This window comes from Lithobates pipiens, unplaced genomic scaffold, assembly GCF_037356315.1.
Source record: "Lithobates pipiens isolate NorthernLeopardFrog02 unplaced genomic scaffold, aLitPip1_a1.2 Scaffold_1, whole genome shotgun sequence".
In the NCBI taxonomy this organism is placed as follows: domain Eukaryota; kingdom Metazoa; phylum Chordata; class Amphibia; order Anura; family Ranidae; genus Lithobates; species Lithobates pipiens.
Window position 1 is genome coordinate 213,064,388 of NW_027507685.1, and position 22,576 is coordinate 213,086,963.

Here is a 22,576-nt window from a genome sequence, read left to right on the forward strand (position 1 = left end):
TAAAAGTGCAGCAGAGGACTGGTGCATAAGACGACGTACTCAAATGAAGATGGTGACCCCAACTACTGCGGTGGGTAAGACTGTCTTTAATGAAATGATGGCAGGAACTGCTGATTTCATGTATAAAAGGACTGGTTACGAGACTGTCCATGACGATGTGAGAGTGACCCCAGTTAGTGGGGCCACTGAATGTGCACTTGAGAATGACTTTTCCCTATATAGTGGGAATGCAAGGGTTAAAATCCAAATAGAACCTGTGTTGATGACTAAAAGTGTTGTGTCTAATGACTATCAGGCTCAAGTTGACCATGGGCTAGGACAACCTACAAATGCGAAAAATGCTATAAGTGTTACTGTTAATGAAAAGTTTAATGCTGTTGGGAAAACTTTTGCTCTGAAAGAACCTGGGGTTAGCAAATGTGGGCCGTTGCCTGTAGCAACTGGTGGTAAGACAGCACAGTTGTCCACAGGAATCTCCAGGGAACTTCATGTGTTGGAGTCAGAGGTTGCCCTGGACAACTGCGATGTCACTCTGGTGGGACAGAATGGAACTGTACCGTGTAATAGTAATGTGTTAGTGCAAGCTGCTAGTACTAAAAATGTGCAGGTAAATGGTAGATTAACACAACCTGTGAAAAATGCAAAAGTGTGTGAGGCTTATGAAATGCAAGCAGAGAAAGGTGGTGAATATGAGGTATTGCAACCTGTGCTACCACAGTCTGACATGATTTACAATGACTGGTGTTATGAGTCTGCAACTAAGCCAGTCTGTTCTTATGTGTCTCCTTGGGCAGAAGGATCGGTGCTGAGGAGTACCGCAGAAGGGAGCTCACATACAATAGATTGGAATAGTTGGGGTGAAAATCTTATCTCCCTGATAGATAAGGCTTTTATGCACAAAAATAAGGTGGACACGGTTTCTGCTGGGCCAGCAGGAGGGGCTGCAGAACAGCTTGTACCTGAGGGCGCGGTGGCTGCTGCAGGGGTTAACCCTGGTGAGCAGGATGAACCAAATAAGGGCACAGCAGAGACATTGTCCGTGACCCACAAAACTGAGGTTGGCATGGAGTGTCAACGTGACGTCACTGGTAATGTTCTGGAGCAGTTCACTGATGCCGAGCCTGAGAAGTTGGGCATGAGTCCAGCAATTGGCAGCGCTCTGGTGGAGCACCAGGCTGTGTTTACCTCCAGCTGCGAGAAGGTTCCGTTAACCGTCGCAACTTTTCAAGTCTCAGCAAGTGAGTCTCTCTGTATCCCCAGTGTCATGAAAATCCCCAGGAAGGACTTAGGTCTGGAGTCAAGGGCCTGGTTTATAACCGAAGCATTAAAAGAGATGCTTGAACTTTGGGATGTACAGCCAATCTATACTAGTGTGTCTCCTCCACTGTCTGATGGTCTGGTATTGCGGAGTACCACTAGGTGGAACACTGTATGGCAGGCTGTACAGAGCAAAGCAAAACGGGACAGGAATGGTTTATTCCTAAATTTGCTACTTTTGTTAAAAGTTGCCGCTACGTATGCTGCTAGATTAGATCCAGAAGAAATATTTGAGACAGATGTTGGAGAAGTTGAAAATAAGCCTAAATTGCCTGTGGTTACACCTCCTAACAGCCAGAAGAGAAGCATTTCTGCTGCTATGGTCCAGTGTGGTGCTGGTCAGTTGGTGAAGGGCGTGTATACTGTACCAGTAGAAAAACCACATGAGGTGGAAGGGCCATGTGTGGACCTGAAAGCAGCAGAGATCCTGACCAGGGCTCAAACAAAGGTGACTAAAGAGACTGGGGTCCCCAGTCCAGTGCTTGGTTTAGGTGACAAACCTAATAAGGTCCCCGGGACAGGGGAATGGGCAAGGAGCGTGGTAAAAATGGTATGTGGATCAGACGAGAGCTTGCCTGTTCCGGTGGATAAAAATACAGATGGCATCAGAACGGGTCAAGTGGTAGGACAGCTGCCTGCAGAGTGGGTGAACCCAGGGGAGGTGGCGTCCTGTGAGGTTCCTGTGGGTGATGGCGGCCCTCTGGTATGCGTGCCCTCTGCAGACTCTGCCCTAGCACATTTTGAAAAAAAAGGCATTGGTGACATGTGCAACATTGAGAGGTCTAATGTTGGTTTGAATATGTCTGTCAATGATGAACCAAATAATGTGTTAATGGTACATGATAATGTGGTGCCCAAAGGTACAGGTAAACCTGGTAATCAATTAGTGACTGCTGAGTCAGGTACCAGAAATAAGAGGTGGGTTTCCGTTCTAAACACTATAGAAATAGGCCCCCTACAGTCTCACAACAGTACTGCTGAGAAAGTTTTGGGGAAACCTGGGAACCTGAAGCGTGGAGGCAGAAGGGTTGGTAGAAAGACCAACGGGAACCCATTAAGATTTCAGGAGAGGAAGTGCTTATGGAAATGCACTCGGAAGAAAAGTTGGGAAGGTTGCATCAAAGCTCATAGCAGAGTGACAGTAAGGCTTAGAGGGAGACACCAAAGGAGGCATTGGGTAGAGTTCCCCGTTAGGAGAAGCGAGGTTGGACAGGAGTGTACTTCTGTAAATGGTATCTGGCACAGAGGTGCCAAAAGTAACTTGGGGGTTCCGCCCTCTGGGTCGAAACAAAGGGGGGGAATGTTCCTGGAAGCACACCCGGAAAAAGGTTGGGCCTACGTGGCTGACAGCCAGCACAGAGGTGTCCCAACCATCATGATGGGTGCTGGTGTTCCTCCCTCCGGATCGAAACAAAGGGGGGGGATATGTGACAGAGCGAGGCTCTGTCCCTGTAAAATTGGAGGAAAAAGGGATCTCCAACCCTGTGTCCAGGTCTGGATGATAACGAGCAGGATGTGTGCCCAGCTGCAGACAGGCCATATAATGAAAGGATGTTGGGAGTAGAGTGTGTAGGATGGTGGTGTGTGAGCAGCTTGCTGCTTGAAGCTGTGCATGTCCAAAGCTGTGTGCGTTGAAGGGCTTGAAGCTGTGTGCGTCCAAGGAGCCGTGTGCTGAGTGTCGAAGGGTTTGAAGCTGTGTGCGTCCAAGCAGTTTGTTGGACAGGGCAAGTACCTATAGCAGCACTACTGCTGAAGAGTAGCCAGGTGGGCTAGCATTTTCGTTTGGATTTTGCTGTATTTAATTTAAAGAGGAGCTGCACCTAAAAAAAAAATATTAAAAGCCAGCAGCTACTAATATTGCAGCTGCTGACTTTTAATAATATCACACTTACCTGTCCCAGGTTCCAGCGATGTCGGCGGCAGATAACGAGCGATCGCTCGTCTCGCTGCAGCCACCGCCGCCATCCTCTGTCAGGGAATCGGGAAGTGAAGCATGAGGGCTTCACTGCCTGGTTCCCTACTGCGCATGCGCGAGTTGCGCTGTGCTTCTCTTATGGTCCCCCGCTGTGTCTCTGGGAACTGTGTGTTTCCCAGAACACAACGGGGGGGGGGGGGGCGGAGCCATGCAGGGGTGGGCGGAGCCATGCGGCGGTCTGGCCGGAAGTGGGTGCAGATACCTGGATTATCCAGGTAACTGCACCCCCCTCCCCCCCGAAAGGTGCCGATTGTGGCACCGGAGGGGGGGAGGGATAATACTAGCGGAACTTCCCCTTTAGGGTGAAGAACCGCTTTAAGCTTGGACCCCTGCGTGGGATTTCTGGATGGACTAATATTTTGTTTTTCTTATAATAAACGTGGGCTACCAGGCCCTTAACCATCAACGCCTGCCTGATGTGGACTAAAAAATGCATCTACCAATTTAGCTAAACACCCCAATATCACAATATATATATATATATATATTTATTTATTTTTTACATATGATATCGAATAGTTCAACACCTCTACCTGCTGCTGGCACTGTAGGATTGAGGCCCAACCTCAGCCATATCATACAGTGGCCATCGGGGGGGGGGGGGAAGCTCACAGAGCACATGAGAGGTAACCCCCCCACCCCCCCCCCAGAAGGTACATGTCAAGGCTCCAAGAGCAGGGGCTTTGAACTGTCCAGGTTCTGGTGGTGAGGTTACATATAGTATATTGACTATATTATATAAAGGTTGCATCATATTGATTCTGATAACTGCTTCGGCTTCCTCAGATATTTTGTTGTGTCACTGTTGATGGGTTAAATTATTGCAGATCATGGCACATCTGCCGTCGTCTTCTCCCTTCTGATGTTGACACAAGGCTCTCTCCCACTGTAATGCAGTGTACGCGGGTCGCAACGATTTATATAGGCATGGGGCGTGGTCACTGGGGGGCGTGGTCGTTGCGCCCTGCGTACACTGCATTACAGTGGGAGAGAAAGTTGTGTCAATATCGGAAGAGAAAAGACAACGACGGCAGAGAAGACAAGGCCAACAATAGCAAAAGAGCTGAAAGAAGATAGCGGAGGAGCCTGGCAGAAGAACCGGAGAGCGGGAGAAGACACCGGAGAGTGGGAGAAGTCAGAAGAGACCCCCGAAGTCGGAAGAAGACCCCCGGAGCTGCCTAATAAATTACTTTAAAAACCTGTGTTGTGTGTTTTTTTTTTATTGACACGTTTCCCCCAGGTGAATGGGAAGGGGTACGATGTACCCCTTACTTATTCACATAGGGAGGGGGGCCGAGATCTGGGGGCCCCCTTATTAAAGGGGGCTCCCGGATTCCGATAAGCCCCCTGCCCGCAGACCCCAACAACCAACGGCCAGGGTTGTCGGGAAGAGGCCCTTGTCCTCATCAACATGGGGACAAGGTGCTTTGCTTTGGACAAGGGCGCCCCCCTGCCCCAAAGCACCCACCCACCCATGTTGAGGGCATGCGGCCTGGTACGGCTCAGGAGGGAGGGGGGCGCTCGCTCATCTCCACCCCCTTTCCTGACCGGCCGGGCTGCGTGCTCGTATAAGGGTCTGGTATGGATCGTGGAGGGACCCCACATCATTTTTTTTCATTGTGGGGGTTCCCTTTAAGATCCATACCAGACCGAAGGGCCTGGTATCGTCCTTGGGGGGGAACCTCATGCAAATTGTTTTTTAAATTTCCACGGGGTTCCCCTTCAAGATTCTCAGCACACAAGTCGGATCATCTTGATCCAACTTCTGGTACAACTTCTATTCAAATCAATTGGCTCCCATAGGGAGCCATTGGTTTTTGAATAGAGACAGAAAAATGCAGCTGAAAGCTAACGCGGCTTAACGTGCACTGAATTCAATGCAAAACACGTAAAAAAAAATCGCGTTTTTAACGCTGCATTTTTCCTGGCATCTGTAATAGCTTTACGGCCCGTCTTTTAAAACGTCCATGTGTATGAGGCCTAAGAGTGATCTTTTACATGCTACAAAATGACCAGTCACACATAGCCTTAAAATTGATAATAACCTAGACTTGATGCGGCTTCATGGTGAAGGGGAATCCAACACCGGACTTGATCAAATGTACAAGTGGAACTTATCTTGTATTTTAGGTTCACTGGCTCTTTAGTGATTGTGTCCAAGGAGCTGCCTAAGTTCTATTGTTCTGCTAATTAGTAGATATGAATGTTCCCATTATAAGACAAGCATATCCTCCCTTTTTGGACTTGGTGCCCTCTTTTTTGCCCGTGCCAGGTATACTTCTGTAGTCAAAAAACTTCACTCAGTACACAAAATCATGATTGTATCCTCACCAAAATAAAAATCTCCACCTTGTGCTTTAGGGCCGGTTCACACTGCGACGCGAGGCGAGGCGACACGGCTCGCCTCGCCTCGCTCCCGCAAGTCGCCCCCATTCTGTACAATGGAACCGTTCTGAGAGGAGCGACTCGAGTCGCTCCGACTCAGAAAAAAGGTTCCTGTACTACTTTGGGGCGACTTCGGGGGCGACTTGCATTGACTTCTATACAGAAGTCCTCTGCAAGTCGCCGCTGAGGTCCGTGCAGGTCGCGGTGAGGCAAGTCGGAGACGCCTCGCCGCGCATCGCTGTGTGAATCGGCCCTTAAGATATGCTTTGTGTACTTTTAATAAATAATGGATACAGATAGCCTTGCTTTTCTTATATATTGTGTGCTTAACTTTATTTACTGAACAGCTGAAAGTATAACATCTGCATATAGAGAGTGTAGATTTGACACAGGATTCAGCAGAGATATAGGACACCATCGATTGTTCTAAAAGGCTTGTGGAATTGGTCTAATGTGGTAGAATCATCCCACATGATAAGTTTGAACCACCATGATGCATATTCTCTATTTTATGTTCATTGTGAAAAGTTGCATGTTGTGAGGCTGATTAATTAAACTGTTGGAAAGGATTAGGCTGTGGCCCACCGCTATCAGCTGAGTTTAGTTAAAAAACATTTTTTAATCTGCATGGATGAAGGGCTTTTGCCCCCTTTTTGGGGCTAGTACATGGGGTTTATTAACTAAAGCTGGAGAATGCACAATCCCCTTCTAACCTCAGCTTGTTCAATTACGCTTTGGCAATAAAACCTGGAAGCTGATTGGTTTCAATGCAGAAGTGAGCTTGATTTTGCACTCTCCAACTTTAGTAAATAAGCCCCATGTCTCTTGCCATTTAATTGTCAACTGTCAGCAAGTTAGTGGGTAGGAAGCAACCCTGACATTGGACAGTTGAATGTCTGGGGATTGAACTTGGTGCTGGGAGGAGGACTTCATCTTGACAAGGTTAGAAGTCGAGTCCCTATGTTAAGCATAGAGTATTTAAGGGGGCTCCACAATCATCATTTTATAGACAAGCACAGATAGCTGGTCCTGCACTTCAGCACTTGCTAATTTAGAAACATCTAAGGCCAGATTAAGTCTACTTCAAAGACCAACATCTCCGAAAATGTTCTATTTATTTAGGGAAAGGTTAAAGCCTGGATCAGGCTTTCACTGCCTGTGTCCTAATTGGGGAGACACTTGAGTAGTCACTTTGATTGACTTGAATAGGACATTGCTGGTACAGTATGGGTACATCTAATTTGAGTCTATGGGATGTTAACACATGTGCAGCCCCATCCCAACGCTTGTTTGAGCATCTGGTTAAATAGGCAGCTTTTAACAGTTTCCGCTGGTTGCAATGGGCAACAGCACTTATTTTTGCAGTACTGAATAGCAGGCAGAGCACACAAGTCCTTCCCAGGTTTCAATTCCTCAATTGTGGTGGAACAAATAGAGTTCCCCGACTCCCTTCCTTGGTTGCTAGGGGCAATGACTGGCAGTCACACGTGATCAGGTGGTCCCGGAACGAGACCCCAAACATAGCGGTACCCCCTGTAGGGGCTGCTGAAAGTATTCCAGTCTCCTCCAGCACAACACTTGTTTGCAGACTGTTACTCTCAACTCTCAATTCTCTCTCCTGCATTACACTTTACTCCAGGCACAGCTAGCACATGTTTAGGCCTGACACTGGCTCAGCCAGGCCATAGCAGTAGCCTTTTTGCAGGCAGGGACCACAGGCCCTTTTAATGTAGCAAAATAGGAATAGGAAGTCTTTAGTGCTAGCTGTCCAATAGGTGGACTACTGGTCCCAGTCAGCCCTCTTCAGATTTTGACAGCCCTCCTGGTTGCAGCTGCCCGATTCCACTGTCAGTATTATCACAGTACTTACTGCTGGCTCTGCACCCATCCTAGACTGCACACTCTCAGTACTCTCAGGCATGCCTCCCCAGCCCTTCTGACTGTGGCCCCCTGGCTGCAACTGGTGGTTCCCTCCTGGAGACTTACCTGGCAACACTAGCTCCTGTTGTCCTCTTTGATTCCTCTCTGTGCCTCCTGACCAGATCCTTCTTGCATTCTTAGAAAGGCTCCGAACCCTAGGCCCAGGGTCAGCCCCCCAGAATGGGGAGCTTCCTCAAAGGCCCCAACAACCTAGTGCTCCATCTCAAGTTCTTCCACCCGACAACTCCTCCCCAGCTGGGCTGACCCTAGGTATTTAAGGAGGCCTGCCCCCGGCCAATCCAAGTTGGGGATTGGTCAGGGCTCCTTAAAATACCCCCAGCTACTATATCCTCTCTTTCCCTCCTCTTCTTCTAGAATTCTGACAGTGAAGTGATGCTGCTGGTGAGTCACCATCTGCTACTCTGAGCCACTCCCAGCCCCACAGGCCAAAAAAAGAGGCCTAGTTAGCTAGGCCTTCCTAAATTTCTCTGCACTACAAAAATCCTAATCTCTAGCACCTACCTAGTAGGGTAGAGGGTGCTTACATATACAATCTCCTGGTCTGTGTGTGATCTCTCAGAGTTCGGGTACCATAGCCACAAGGCCTAACATACAAGTGTCACTTGCCTGCCATCGAGAAAATTCAAACCACCTGCCTACCAGACATGGTTGTGCTATTTGACAGGACTGTATGTGTAGCACTCTGGTGTGCAGGCAGGGTTGCTAACAAATTTAGTTTGCCAGGTAGTAATTGTCCTGGTTAATTGTTAGTAGATCCACCGATTCCTCTCTAATTCTGGAATTGATGCCCCTTTTCTCTTCTGTCACTAGGTGGCACTGTGGCTGACAGATTGACAACGGCTTTGCAAGGTCAGATCATGAATGGATGGGCATCTCAGCCAATTGGCAGGGGTTTCTTTAGTCCCTTGGCCTGCTGGGAGAACCTATTTATTTGGGTGGAGTCAGGTGATCGGGGTTCTGTGCCACCTGGATGGCTGTCTAGGTGGATGTGTTATGTTGCCCCAGGTTACTAGGCCGGAAGCCAGAGGCCTGTCCCGGGACACCTGGCTGCTAGGCTGCCTGAGGCCTTTCAAGGAGCAGGAGAAGCTGTGTAGGGTTGGAACTGCAGGATTGGAGTCCAACTGAGTTGCGGAGGTTCAGCTGGACGGGGAACCAGTTGTTGTTGGAGGTAAAAGGGACCATCCACCAGAGTCTACTGTGAGTAAGCTTGAGCAAGTACCAAAGCAGTCTTCTCACCAGCCTGGGATGATGAAGAAGTGGGAAAGCTTGAGCGAGTGCCAAGCCAGGGAGCCAGCAGGTTAGCGGAGTGATGCTTCAGGAGTGTACAGCGGGATAGCTGTAGAAGAGCTCAGGGGATCCAGTAACGATTGGATCTGGAAGTCTAGTGAGAGACTGGGAGCTCAGTGAGTGAAAATCTACAGTGGGATACTGTGAGATAAGAGAAGAACTCTTCTGTGTTACCAAAAGTTATGTGCAAATACCTTTAGTAACTGTTACAAGTTGCCATAGGAGACAACGTTCCTACCTATACAGACGTGGCATCCGGCTGGAGGCCTTTCCCTGTATAGCTGTCTACCTATAGAGTCTTGGAGCCTGCCAATTATCATTGCATCTACTCAAAGGTATCCTGGCCCTAACCTGCTCTCCCACAGTTCTTGTTAAGAGACAATAAATCTCTTGTTCGCATTCAAAAAGTGACTGGCACCCATCATTTCATCTTGCATTACACCCATCATGTCTGGTAACTCACTCTACAAGGAAGGATGTCAGCTCTCCTTAACTCCTTAAAGAGAAAGTAAACCCTGATGAGTTTACTTCCTCTTTCATTCCCTGCAAAGGTAAAGCATAATGGACTACTATGCATCAGTAGTCCATTATGTGTCACTTACCTGACACAGGAGCCAGCGATGTCACCGCTGTCCCCTGTAGTCCAGCGCATCCATCTTCTCGGTGGGTCTCGCTGCTCCGCCGCTGTCATTTGACGAAGCCGTGATGACGTCACTCCCGCGCAGCGGTGCCTCTTTTCCGGCAAATATCTCCTAAACCGTGTAGGTTTAGGAGATATTTCTTTGACCTACAGGTAAGCCTTAATCTAGGCTTACCTGTAAGTCAAAGTGTGTTGTAAGGGTTTACAACCACTTTAACTGTTGAGGTCACCATTAAGCTTTTGGGGGGCCAGGACTCAGCTACATCTGGATTTTAGAAGTTAATAGACATAAATACAAGTTCTTTGGTGGGTAAAACAGATCTCATATATTGGTTTCATCTCTGCATTTAGGTATTTACCTGGAGATTTAATTTTGCACTTCTTTTTATTATGCACAATATTGTTAAATGCCACTTAGCTTTCCCTTTATATGTTATTGTGCGCTGTTCTTTGGATTAAACCTTGGACTAAGAATGCTTATGCAATATAATCCACAGGAACGGTATCAATGACGTGCCAGCAAGCTTTCCAGATATCAGTTCCATCAAATTTAACAAAGCCTCTTGACGCCCACATTGCAGTGTATGCAGGAAGGCACAGTGTGTTAGAGGCTAAATTTCATATCCCTACCGATCGATACAGCAGTCATGACTATATTTCAAAGTATAACAACTATCTTGTTGGGCTTTGTATCTTTTATCATATTGCTGATTTATGTGAAGTTCCTATGGAGGAGAAGTAAGATGCCTCCTGGTCCATTCCCACTACCAGTACTGGGGAACTTTCTGCAACTGTACTCTGATGGATTGCTGCCAGGCTTGGCAAAGGTAAGTGTGAAATCAATATCATACAAATATCTATAAAACTGCTGATGTTGAGCATTTTTTAGAAGTGGCTATGGAATTTATGGTCTTTTAGCAGTAAAGTTGTATTTACTTTGGACATGAATGTTCTGTTGTTGCTTATATCAGTGTTTATTACTCTGGGAGTCATTTGAGTTCTCTTGGGTACCACAAGGATAAGATCTAGTTTGCCATGGATCCAAGGTGGATAAGAGGATTTTGTGATAGGGAGGACTCTATGGTGATGGAGGCCTCTGATCTATAGGGAGACTTTGATTTGCTGGAGGGACTCGGACATAAAGGGGGACTTCTGACGTGAAGAACTCTGATGTGAAGCTGAGGGTACTGAGGTGGCTTCTGACATGAAGGTTTCCCGTTGATATGTAACATTTAGAACAGTGGTCTCCAAACTGCAGCCAGGGGCCAGATGCAGCCCTTTGCTTGCCTTTATCCAGTTCTTGGGGCACTATTCCTCCCACTGTCCTCCAATACAAGACACTCTTCTGCCCACTGACACCAACAATGGGGCACCATTTCTGAAACTGACACCAACAATGGGGCACCATTCCCCCCAGTGATACCAACAATAAGCTACTGTTCCTCCCCCTTATACCAAATGTTGCGATGTTTAGTTTTACTGATGCCAGGGAATTTTCCGCTCCCACTAGCTACAGTTCTGCCCCTCTAAAGTCTGAAGAACAGTAAACTGGCCCTTTTAGAAAGTTTGGCGACCCCTGATTTGGAGGCTTTTTACATTTTTCACTGGAGTGCCTCAGGTGCCGCGACTGAAAAAAGTTTTGTTTATATGATCAATGCATGAATGTAGAATTGACCCCAATTTTTCAATCCTTTTGTAAAACAAACAGCCTTAAAGTATTTTTTTTTCAAGATGATTGTATGGTCATTATTGTAAGGTGTATGTACTTATTACTATGAGGTGGCTGTGCAAATTTTCCCATGATCAGTTTTATTGTATTTGTTATGAATAGTGAACAATATTTCCCTTTTAAAGAGAAGATGTGAAATATTTTCCAGCATTAGAATCATGGTAGTGTTTATTTCCCTTCTAGGCCCCCTCCATGCAAATATTGCATGGAAAGAAAATTGTATAACTCCAGAGAAAACTTTTTGTATATACAGGGGATTGGATATAACCCAAGGAGAGCTAGGAGCCAACAGAGACACAAACAGCAATAGCAATCCTCCACACTTTCCCTTTGCAAAATTAATTTCAAGGTCTGTAGTTAGTCTGAAGTTTTTTTTTTTTTTTTTTGTTTTTACATGAAAAGGGGCAAATTTGGGGATCGATTTGAATTTTTTTTGTTTATGGTGTCCCTGTTGAAAAGTTATGCTCCTATTTCCTGCTCATATGTTACCATGACAGTGATATTTTAGAAACGAGTGAGCCTGAGATTCCTGGGAAAAGGTTGAGGGGTTTGTGGTGGTACGCACATGGGGGATAATCGATAGAGGCGTGCTTTGATTGTGACATGCATATTTTAATAAATGCCTGTTTATAGCCCCAATATATGGGCTATAAACAGGCAGTTATTAAAATATGCAGGTAAAAAATTTAGAATTTTAAAAAACATGGGCATCAAATGAGCAACATGCGAGCAACAATCAATAGGCAATCATTACAATATGTGAGAATTTGAATACTGGTAAGATTAGTGACAATGACTGGAGCTCCGTCTGCCTCCCCCTTCTCTTTCCTTTATTCCAGGTCAATAGCAATCATTATTCTAATATACACGCCCAAGTATTTTTTTTCTATAAAAAAAAAAAAAAGGTGCAGGTACCCCCCTTCCTTCTAGTCACCCCCTGTCTTCACCCCTACCCACCTCCAAGCACCATCCCTTGTCTCCACCCTCTACCCACCACCCAGTGATGTCCCTTTTTAGGGAATACAGTATCATTTGTGCTGCGCTAAATAATTTGTATGGAATTTGTTAGTGATAAGAGGAAAGGCTTTAAAAAAGATCCCCTGCAGCCAGCAACAATAGACCCCCAGATACAAAATACCCCCCAACAACAATAAATCCCCCTCCAGCAGCCAGCAACAATAGACCACCCACCCCCTCAACAATAGATCCCTCAGAAGAAATACACCCCTACCAGCAAGAACAGATCCTCAATATCCAGCAACAATAGACCCGCCCAGCAGCAATATATCCCTACCAGCAACAACAGATTCCCCTATATCCAGCAACAATAGACCTCCAAGATACAAAATACCCCCGCCCCCTTTCCCCCCAGCAACAACAGACCTCCCCTTCAGAAGCCAGAAACAATAGACCCACCCAGCAACCATCGATTCCTCCACAGCAACGATAGATCTCCCATCAGCTACAATGGACCCCCCCCAGTGATAGCAGGTCCAGCAGCCAGGATCGATTAAACCCTCCAGCATACAAGTACCCCTTGCCAGTACATACAGTACATTCCAGTGTTTGAGGTGCCTAGAACTACATATCACAGAATTACCACTGAAAACAAAGTCTAAATGTAAGTTGAGCTTGAATTGGTAGAATTTATTAAATATATACTCTATACTACATAATATCTCAGCACTATATAAATATGGAAAACATGCTGATGCTGCAGTTTTCAAAACAGTGTATGTACCGTATATCCAACGTTTTTTTTTTTTTTTAAGTTTAGGATAGAGTCAGGGGCCTAACAACAGACCATGGGTGCTATTAAAAAATGTGATGGGGCCACCCAGTGACATCTCTCTGTGATACCCGGAGTGCCAACATTGCCATTGATCTTACCATAAGATATGGCTAAATCAAGGCCAGATACAAAGAGAGCTGTCAGCATAGTCAATACACTACAAGCTGAGTCAGTATAAAACAAAATGGACATTGGGGAATAGGGAATGTACAGCACAGGGTTTAGAATGGCATGGCAAAGAATAGGGAATGTACAGAAAATTGTTTAGAAGGATGCAGGGTGGAATAGGGAATATACATTGCAGAATACAACAGAATGAGATCGTATGGAAAGGGGAATGTATTATATAGCCTACAGAATGGGGCACTGCAGAACAAGAAATGTACAGCACAGTGTACAGAGGAAAGCGGTGTGAAATAGGGAATGTACAACATAGTGTACAGAACAAAGTGGTATGGAATAGGGAACGTACAACATAGTGTACAGAATGAGGCAGTGTGCAATAGGGAATATACAATCAGGGGTGGACTGACAACTCATGGGGCCCCGGACAATAGGAGATTATGGGGCCCCAAGGCAATCAGAGATTATAGGGCCACACAGTAAACACAAACACACACACAGTATACAATCACACAGGTTACACATACATGTATACACACATATGTTTCTATTGGCTGAGAAGGTACTGGAGAGGTGGGGCAGCTACAGTCTCTGGATTTTTAGACTAAAATAATGTCGGTAAGGGACATTTCAGAGACAGCTGTAAAAAAAACAGAGGCTGGCAACCCTGATGGGGCCCCCTAGTGGCCCGGGGCCCTCGGGCAGTGCCCGAGTGGCTGAATGGTCAGTCCACCCCTGTATACAATATAGTGTACAGAATGAAGTAATGTGGAATAGGGAATATACATTAGTGTACAGAATGAAGTAATGTGGAATAGGGAATATACATTAGGTGCACAGAATGAAGTAATGTGGAATAGGGAATGTACAAGATACTGTACAGAATAAGGCAGTGTGGAAGAGGGAACATACAATATAGTGTACAGAATGAGGTTGCATGGAATAGAGAACATACAACACAGTGTACAGAACGAGGCAACGTGGATTAGGGAACATACAACATTATAGAAGATAAGAGGTTATTCACTGTATGGTGGGCATTACCATCATCCCTATAATAAATTATCAAAAGAAAGTTTTTCCTGGGATTATAAAGGTAGTCACTAAATACTTATAATAAAAGTTATACATTTTATTGATACATATAATGAATAAAACATGATGTTTAAAAATATATTGCGTGGTTTACAGATGAAACAGACCAATAGGCATGTTGCACTTGTCAATATAAATACTTGTTTTGCAAAACAAACATCTTGGCACTTATGTGTTTTATTAACCGCTTCAGCCCCGGAAGATTTTACCCCCTTCCTGACAAGAGCACTTTTTGCGATTCGGCACTGCATCGCTTTAATTGACAATTGCGCGGCCATGCGACGTTACACCAAAACAAAATTGACGTCCTTTTTTTTCCCCAAAAATAAAGCTTTCTTTTGGTATTTGATCACCTCTGCGGTTTTTATTTTTTGCGCTATAAACAAAAAAAGAGTGACAATTGTGTGCAAAAGTTTTAATGTCTACAAAATAGGGAATATATTTATGGCATTTTTATGATTATTATTATTAATTTTATTAGTAATGGTGGCGATTTGTGATTTTATCATGACTGCAACATTATGGCGGACACTTTTGACACTATTTTAGGACCATTGTCGTTTATACAGCGATCAGCGCTATAAAAGCACTTATTACTGTGTAAAGGACACTGGCAGGGAAGGGGTTAAACATTGGGGGATGATCAAGGGGTTAAGTGTGTCCTAGGGAGTGATTCTAACTGTGGGGGGGGGGGGTGGGCTACCACTGACATGACAGCAATCACTGCTCCCGATGACAGGGAGCAGTAGATCGCTGTCATGTCACTAGGCAAAACAGGGAAATGCCTGTTTACATATCCTCGTTCTGGCGCTCCGTGACACGATCGCGGGACACCGGCTGATCAAGTCTGCAGGACCCGTAGTCATGGTCACGCTGTACACAGCGTGCCCACTTGCCCCCGCAAATTAAAGGGGACGTACAGGTACGCCCATTTGCCCACTGCTGCCATATTTTTTTGATTTTATTATGATATTGCTGACATATATCGGCGTGCGGCGGTCGGCAAGTGATTTATTATATGTATCAATAAAATGTATAACTTTTATTATAAGTGTAGCACTAACCCCCGAAGGAGCTGCTGGTTATTTTTGGGCTTACCGTTACCTTCTGCTTCTCCTTGTTGCACGTCTAGGGGATGTCCCGTGGTAGATGACCCAATAACTTGAGACTGACAATAGATCCACTTGAATGGATTTTATTTGCAAACTTCAACCATTGAACAGTCTTTCAACTTGGGATTGGAGGGTTGGGAAGGAATTCAGGTACTCTCAATGTCAAATAAACGTTAAGCAGGGCTGGACTGGGACAAAAATTTGGCCCTGGACTTCATCAAGACCGGCCCACTTTAATTTTGCAAACACACACAAAAACAGTATATAAACTATATGCAATTGCGCAAAAAAATAAATTATTAATCAATTACCGTGACCAGTAACAATAAATTATTAATCAGTTATCGTGACCAGTGACAATAAATTATTAATCAGTTATCGTGATCAGTGACATTAAATTATTAATCAATTACCGTGGACAGTGACAATAAATTATCAATTACCGTGGACAGTGACAATAAATTATTAATCAATTACCATGGTCAGTGGCAGTACATTTACCCCTACCCCCTCCCCCCGCTATGCTGCATATTAAGGCTGGGTTCACACTGCTGCGGCTACGAGAACCGGATGTGATTCGCACCGCACTGCAGTGTAAATCACATCCGATCTCTGTGCGATGCGAGTTCAGCCATACAGATAGTATGGCTGAATTCGCATCGCACCCGCCCCAAACTCGCACAGGACCCTTTTTTGGTCCGCAGCAGAATCGGATCGCATGGGTGTTCACACCATGCGATCCGATTTCTGTCCGAGTTTGCAGATCGCACTGCGATATGCGAACTGATCTGGGGGTGTCATTAACATTTCACTGACACTCCCAGCAGTCCACATAGGGCAGTGTGAACTGCCGCCGGGAGGTATGCGATGCGGGAACCCGCCGCGGATTTGCGGCGTTCCCGCATCGCTGCAGTGTGAACCCAGCCTAAAGCGGTAGTAAACCCGCAAATTATTATTATTTTTTTTACCACCTGCAAAGCAAAAGGCATAATGAGCTAGTATGTACCGCATACTAGCTCATTATGAAATACTTACCTTAGAACGAGGCCCCAACATCTGGCCCGATCCACGGCGAGGGAGCTGACATGCTCCCTCTGCATTTCTTCCGGGTATCGCGGCTCCGGTGCTGAGTGGCCGGAGCCGCGATATCGTCACTCCCGCGCATGCACGCGGGAGATATCACAGACATGTCATGCAGACATGCCATGCAGCCTGCATCCAGTATAGCATTTGATTACCTTACTTACTTTAATGACACTGGTGAGGTGATGGACCCTGACCCTGTCTGTGCTGCTGTCTGGAGTGGAGTCCTGGAGCTGTGGAGCAATGTTCTGGTTCCTCGTTCCTCCTCGGCGGCGCTTTCTCTTCAGTCCCAGGCCAGGCAGCTAAGCTTGGGCAGCAGCTGCTACACTCTGACTCCTCCCATATCCCCGGGCCGCCTCCGCCCTCCGGCCGTGTGTGACGTCACGGCGCTGGGACAAGGAGGCTGCCAGTAAGGTTAGTGAGTGGCAGCGTCATGAGGGGGTGGAACCTGTGTGCCGGACCGGCCCAGATGCTGTAGCGGAGCCGCGGCCGCCGCCGTCGTTAAAAATAAAAAAACACTGACTCAAACTGACAACCAGCCCAGCGGCCCACTGAGCCAATCGGCCCACCGGGAATCTCCCGGTAGTCCCGATGGCCAGTACAGGCCTGACGTTAAGGAACTTGCTTACTTTGACTGCATCCAGAGAATAGCCATTCGCAGCTGAATGAACACTCAGGTTGGACAGTCCCTCTCTCACAAGGCCTCGCAGCCAACAAGGTGTTTATTCAGGAACAAAGTCTTTATCACTGACGTTGTTACAGAACACGTAGGGAAACTAAGCTGTAGAACACTTGTAGGATACCTGGATCTTTCAGCCTGCTTGGCGATATCCACAAGACCGGATCCTCTCGGATACTTCAGCCCTTCCAGGCTCTTGTTAAGAAAACCAAACTCACACGTGATATTCTTCTAACGAGTCCTCCCCTGGAATGCTTGAAGTTCAGTGGGTCTCTCCCAAACCAGAGACAGCACCCATCCACCTTGGAATCCTTCCTTAGTTCCCTTGCCTTTGGCTAGCCAGCCCCGAGGCATTAAAGTCGAGTGGATCCGCACCCCAGGCCATAGCCTTCCTGGGGGCTGGTCAGGAGTAATCAGCACAGCATACTGAACCAGAACCCCGAACCACGTGACGTCCGCATCTTAAATACCCTCTCCCAGAGGGCACAGCGAGAGGGCCACTCCCACTGACCCGACTCCAAAAGAGAGTACCTTAAGCCCCTGACCAGACCATAGTTCCACGCCTGCCACCAGAGACAGCGTCCCACTGTGGCCAGGCTGAACATCTCACAGCCCAGTCAGACTGACACAGAAGTCAAATTTAGACAAATAGACCCAAACCAAACTGTAGTTTGGGTAAAGTTTTAACTTTGAAAAACATTGCGCGTAATCTTCAGGAGCCCACCGCTACATAAGAATTAAGTGGCTACCTTTATAATCCCAGGGAAAACACTTTCCTCTGAGGGAACATACAACATAGGGTACAGGATGAACAATAACACGGTGCTGCCATTCTGGAGGGGTCTGCTCCCCTTACTGGGCCCTTACTTGTCCCAGGTCCCATTGCAACCGCATGGGCTGCTATGGCATTTATTCCACCACTGCATAAATTAAAGTAAAGTTAAAACTCCAGTTGGTTTATTTATTTATTTATTTTGCTGCCTTTGTACTCCCCTCATATACAGCTATCCCCAGAACAGATGTCCCAGTGAAAGATTTCCCATCACCTCTTGTTCTGAGGGCAGCTATATCATTTTGGATTTTTCCCCACTTTCTTTCTTAGTGAAAATGGTCACTAGTAGAAATAGAGGGGTGAATCTCCCCAATGAGAACACACACAGCAAAAAAAAAAAAAATTTACAGAGGGTCTAACCTTTCCCTGTATGTGCAAAAATGTAAAAAAAAAGTTGTCTGGGGATACACTTTAATAACTATTCAAAATAAGTAGACATTCAACTGATACAGAGCTTTATTTAATAAGGAGCAGAATACAAAATTATCAAATTATTATTACATTCCCAAATAATACATTTTTTAAATTTATCTACAGATATCCAAAAAGTACGGTCCCATCTGCACCGTTTACTTTGGTTCAAGGCCTACTATTGTTGTTACCGGCTATCAAGCCTTAAAGGAAGTTTTCACTGATTCTGGTGATACTTTTCTGAATCGAGGATCCGTACCTGTTTTTGACCGTCTCTTCAAGTCTGAAGGTGAGAAGCAATACTTTTACCTAGAAGATACCTTCTGCTTAAATGTGAATGTTTTCCATTGAATCTTTCTTAGTTTATTTTACAATTCTGTATGTATAAATTTCTGATTTAGGGATAATGAGGGTTGCCCTCCTTATTTCTCCAAAATATGCATGTCAGCCCACGTTCACATCTACGTGATTTGACATGCGATTTGACAAGTCATGGTCTAGGGCTGCATGAGAGCGGCACTGGGGAGCTACAGTTCATTGAGGGAACCATGAATGTCAACATGTACTGTGGCATACTAAAGCAGAGCATGATCCCCTCTCTTTGGAGACTGGGCCAGTATTCCAACACGATAACGACCCCAAACACACCTCTAAGATGACCACTGCCTGGCTACAGAAGCTGAGGGTAAAGGTGATGGACTGGCCAAGCATGTCTCCAGACCTAAACCTTATTGAGCATCTGTGGTGCATCCTCAAATGGAATGTGGAGGAGTGAAAGGTCTCTAACATTCACCAGCTCTGTGATGTCATCATGGAGGAGTGGAAGAGAACTCCAGTGACAACCTGTGAAGCTCTGGTGAACTCCATACCCAAGTGGATTAAGGCAGTTCAGGAAAATAATGGTGGCTACACAAAATATTGACACTCTGGGTGCAATTTGGACATTTTCACTTAGGGGTATACTCACTTTTCCTTGGTTTACACATTAATGGCTGTGTGTTATTTTGAAGGGACAGAAAATTGACACTGTTATACAAGCTGTATACAAGTGTTATTTCTTCAGTGTTGTCACATGAAAAGATATAATAAAATATTTACAAAAATGTGAGGGGTTTATTCCCTTTTGTGAGACACTGCATATCTTCTGGAAGTAGACGCTCTGTAGAATAAAATAGTGGCAGTTGCAATTTTTTATGTCACATTATTATATAGGTGGGTAATAGGTGTACCAATGTGTAAGCACCACATCCCAAATTGCAGAAACAGTTTTCTTCAGATTATAAGAAAATGCATATGCATATAAGATACTGTATTTCCCGGTGTATAAGGCGAACGGGCGTATAAGACGACCCCCTAATCTTACAGTTTTTTAAACATTTTTTTCCTGTACTTACCGTATAAGACGACCCCCCTTCCGAGGCTTCCAACGCTTCATATTTCTTCCTTCTTGCTGGAGCTGGCGCCATATCCTTCTTCCTGCTTTTGCTGGAGCCAATCACGGCAAGCGATGTATTCTATTAATGAATACAAAGCCTGCTTGGATTGGCAGAGGCTGTAACATCCTCAGCCCGTGCCTCTCTGACTCTCAAAGCCAATCGGATTGGCAGAGGTTGTTACTCCAATCTAAGCAGGCTCTGTATTCATTTGAATACATCGCTCACTGGGATTGGCTCAGTGGTATATGCTGTATGTAGCCGAAGCTACATACAGTATTATCGAACACCCAGCAGGCATCCGAGGGGCTGACCCGGCGTATAAGACGACCCCTGCTTTTTGGCCAGTTTTTTTAAGTGTAAAAGGTCATCTTATAGGCCACAGTAATCAGTCCAAGACTTTATCTTGAAAAGATAAAAACATTACAATTTTATTAATATATAAACATGTAAAATAATAAAAACATTGTTCATATCACATGTTCTCTTTAGTCATGATTTCATAGCGGTAACAACAATGTAGTTCCCAACATGTTTTGCCCATATAGGTTTCTTCAGGAGAATGTAGATTTCAGACTATATGAGGATATATACAGTACAATAATAATAATAATTAATAATAATTAATAAAACAGTAACAGGCACACAACAAAATAACTTTATACCAGTAAACGTCATGGTTAGGACTCCTTAACACTACTCATGATTATTAACAACATTGAACACATGGTTGTATTGTTCCAGTATCTGAAATAAGTCCTTTTAAATGGTTGAATAAGCCTTAATCAACAATGTAACAATGTTTACAGGTATAATGTTATTTTGATGTGTGCCTGTTACTGTTTTATTAATTATTGATTTGTATATATCCTCAATCAGTTTTAGTGGTATTTACCCTGAAGAAGTCTATCTTGGCAAAACATGTTGGGAACTACATCACTGTTACCACTATAAAATGATGACTAAAGAGACTATGTGATGTGACCAATGTTTATAATAATATTTTAAAGTTTGATATATCGATAAAATTGTAATGTTTTTATGTTATAAAAAAAGAAAAAAGTCTTGGACCGATTGTCTCATATTTTTTTACAATCTAAAGAAAAAAAAACCCAGCTGTTTATCAAATGCATATTTTTAGAAAAAAATACAATAAAATGAATTTGAGTGCAGGCAAAATACAATATAATATCCACTTTTTGATAAAATATTAAAGATGGGGTTGTGTAAAATAAATAGATACCAAACATGTTAAGACCTAAAATTGCATGCACCCACTAAATGGCGAAAAATGACAATACCTAAAATGTACTTTTACAGAAGCTTTTACAAGTTATCAGTTGACCATGAATTATGGCCCTAGTTTTCTTGCTCCAATTCAGTCAGTCACAGCGATTTCTTGCATGTGTGGTGCAGTTACTGATGACATACACATGTGGCACCTAGGCACCAGTTTGCAGTCACATGTATGTGTGGGAGGGACAGGGTTGCTTTTAATCATTTTAATTATTTTTGTTTATTTTATTATTATTATTATTATTATACAGGATTTATATAGCGCCGACAGTTTACGCAGCGCTTTACAACATTGGGGTAGACAGTACAATACAATACAATTCAAGACAAGGGCAATCAGAGGGCCCTGCTCGTTAGAGCTTACAATCTTTATTTTATTATAATTTCTTTAGTTTTCTTTTACATGTTTTCATTTGCCTTTATGTCTATCTCAAGAGGGCTAACTCCTTCTTGGGGTTTATTAGGACATTATGAAGACATTATGTGTTATGGAGACATTAGGGGTTTATTAGGACATTATGAAGACAATAGGGGATATGGAGACATTAGGGCCCCGATTTCTCCCCTGTCCTCCAATGCAGCTAATCAAGTACAAATTGTTCTTGATTAGCTGTTATACTGGCTTCAGCAGCCAAGGAATAAAAGCCATGAACCTGGATGTGTCATAATTCACGTTGCTTCCGAGTTCATTGATGTTCGTTAATTGCTGTCATTTTTGCCTGGATCTCCTCCCTGTTTTTATGAAGATGTGTATGGTGCTTTGCAGCTGGAAGTCTGCTTCTGTCTAGACCGGTGATTGCGAACCTTGGCACCCCAGATGTTTTGGGACTACATTTCCCATGATGCTACACTACGGAATGTCTTAGCATCATGGGAAATGTAGTTTCAAGACATCTGGGGTGCCAAGGTTCGCCATCACTGGTCTAGATAGAGGAACTGTGGGGTGACCGTGTACATGTACTATAATTTATTGTTCTGTTTATATGATGCTTCCTTTCATAATTACATGGATTTTGAAAAGCTAGGGGTTTGAAGTGCTGCTTATTTTTGTTTAAAATAAATTTAATAGCAGCCTGGAGTGGAGCTTTGAAGCCCAGCATCAGCATGACAGTCAGGAAACTGGTATTTTCAGAAGAAGAAGTGCAGAAGTTAAAACAGTTATTTTATAATAGGACCATTTTTACTGATGATGTTCCTAACACATTTTTATTCGTATTATGCCATTGTTGTTTAGGCTTATCATTCACTAATGGAGATGAATGGAGACAGCTGAGACAGTTTTCCCTCCAGACTCTTAAAGATTTTGGAATGGGCAAGAAAAGTTTAGAAGACCCCATTCTGGAAGAAGCACATCATATTGCGGAACACTTCAGAAATTTAAATGGTAAGCATAAAATACCCTTCCTGCCCCCTTCACTTTTTCATTGTTCTGTATCCAGATATGAC

At 44.6% G+C, this 22,576-nt stretch overlaps 1 protein-coding gene across 2 annotated transcripts in view; it reads left to right on the plus strand.

The window, feature by feature from the left end:
* The first annotated feature begins 10,075 nt into the window (after window positions 1–10,075).
* Window positions 10,076–22,576, plus strand: part of LOC143982859 (cytochrome P450 2C23-like) — a 49,688-nt gene continuing 37,187 nt past the window's right edge. The window contains exons 1-3 of one of the 2 annotated variants that reach the window (XM_077481915.1): window positions 10,076–10,372; window positions 18,528–18,690; window positions 22,365–22,514. In XM_077481915.1, coding sequence (XP_077338041.1) covers window positions 10,193–10,372; window positions 18,528–18,690; window positions 22,365–22,514 — 493 coding nt within the window. In that variant the 5' untranslated portion in view covers window positions 10,076–10,192. The remainder of the gene's footprint in view (window positions 10,373–18,527; window positions 18,691–22,364; window positions 22,515–22,576) is intronic. The other variant, XM_077481924.1, reaches the window with a different exon arrangement.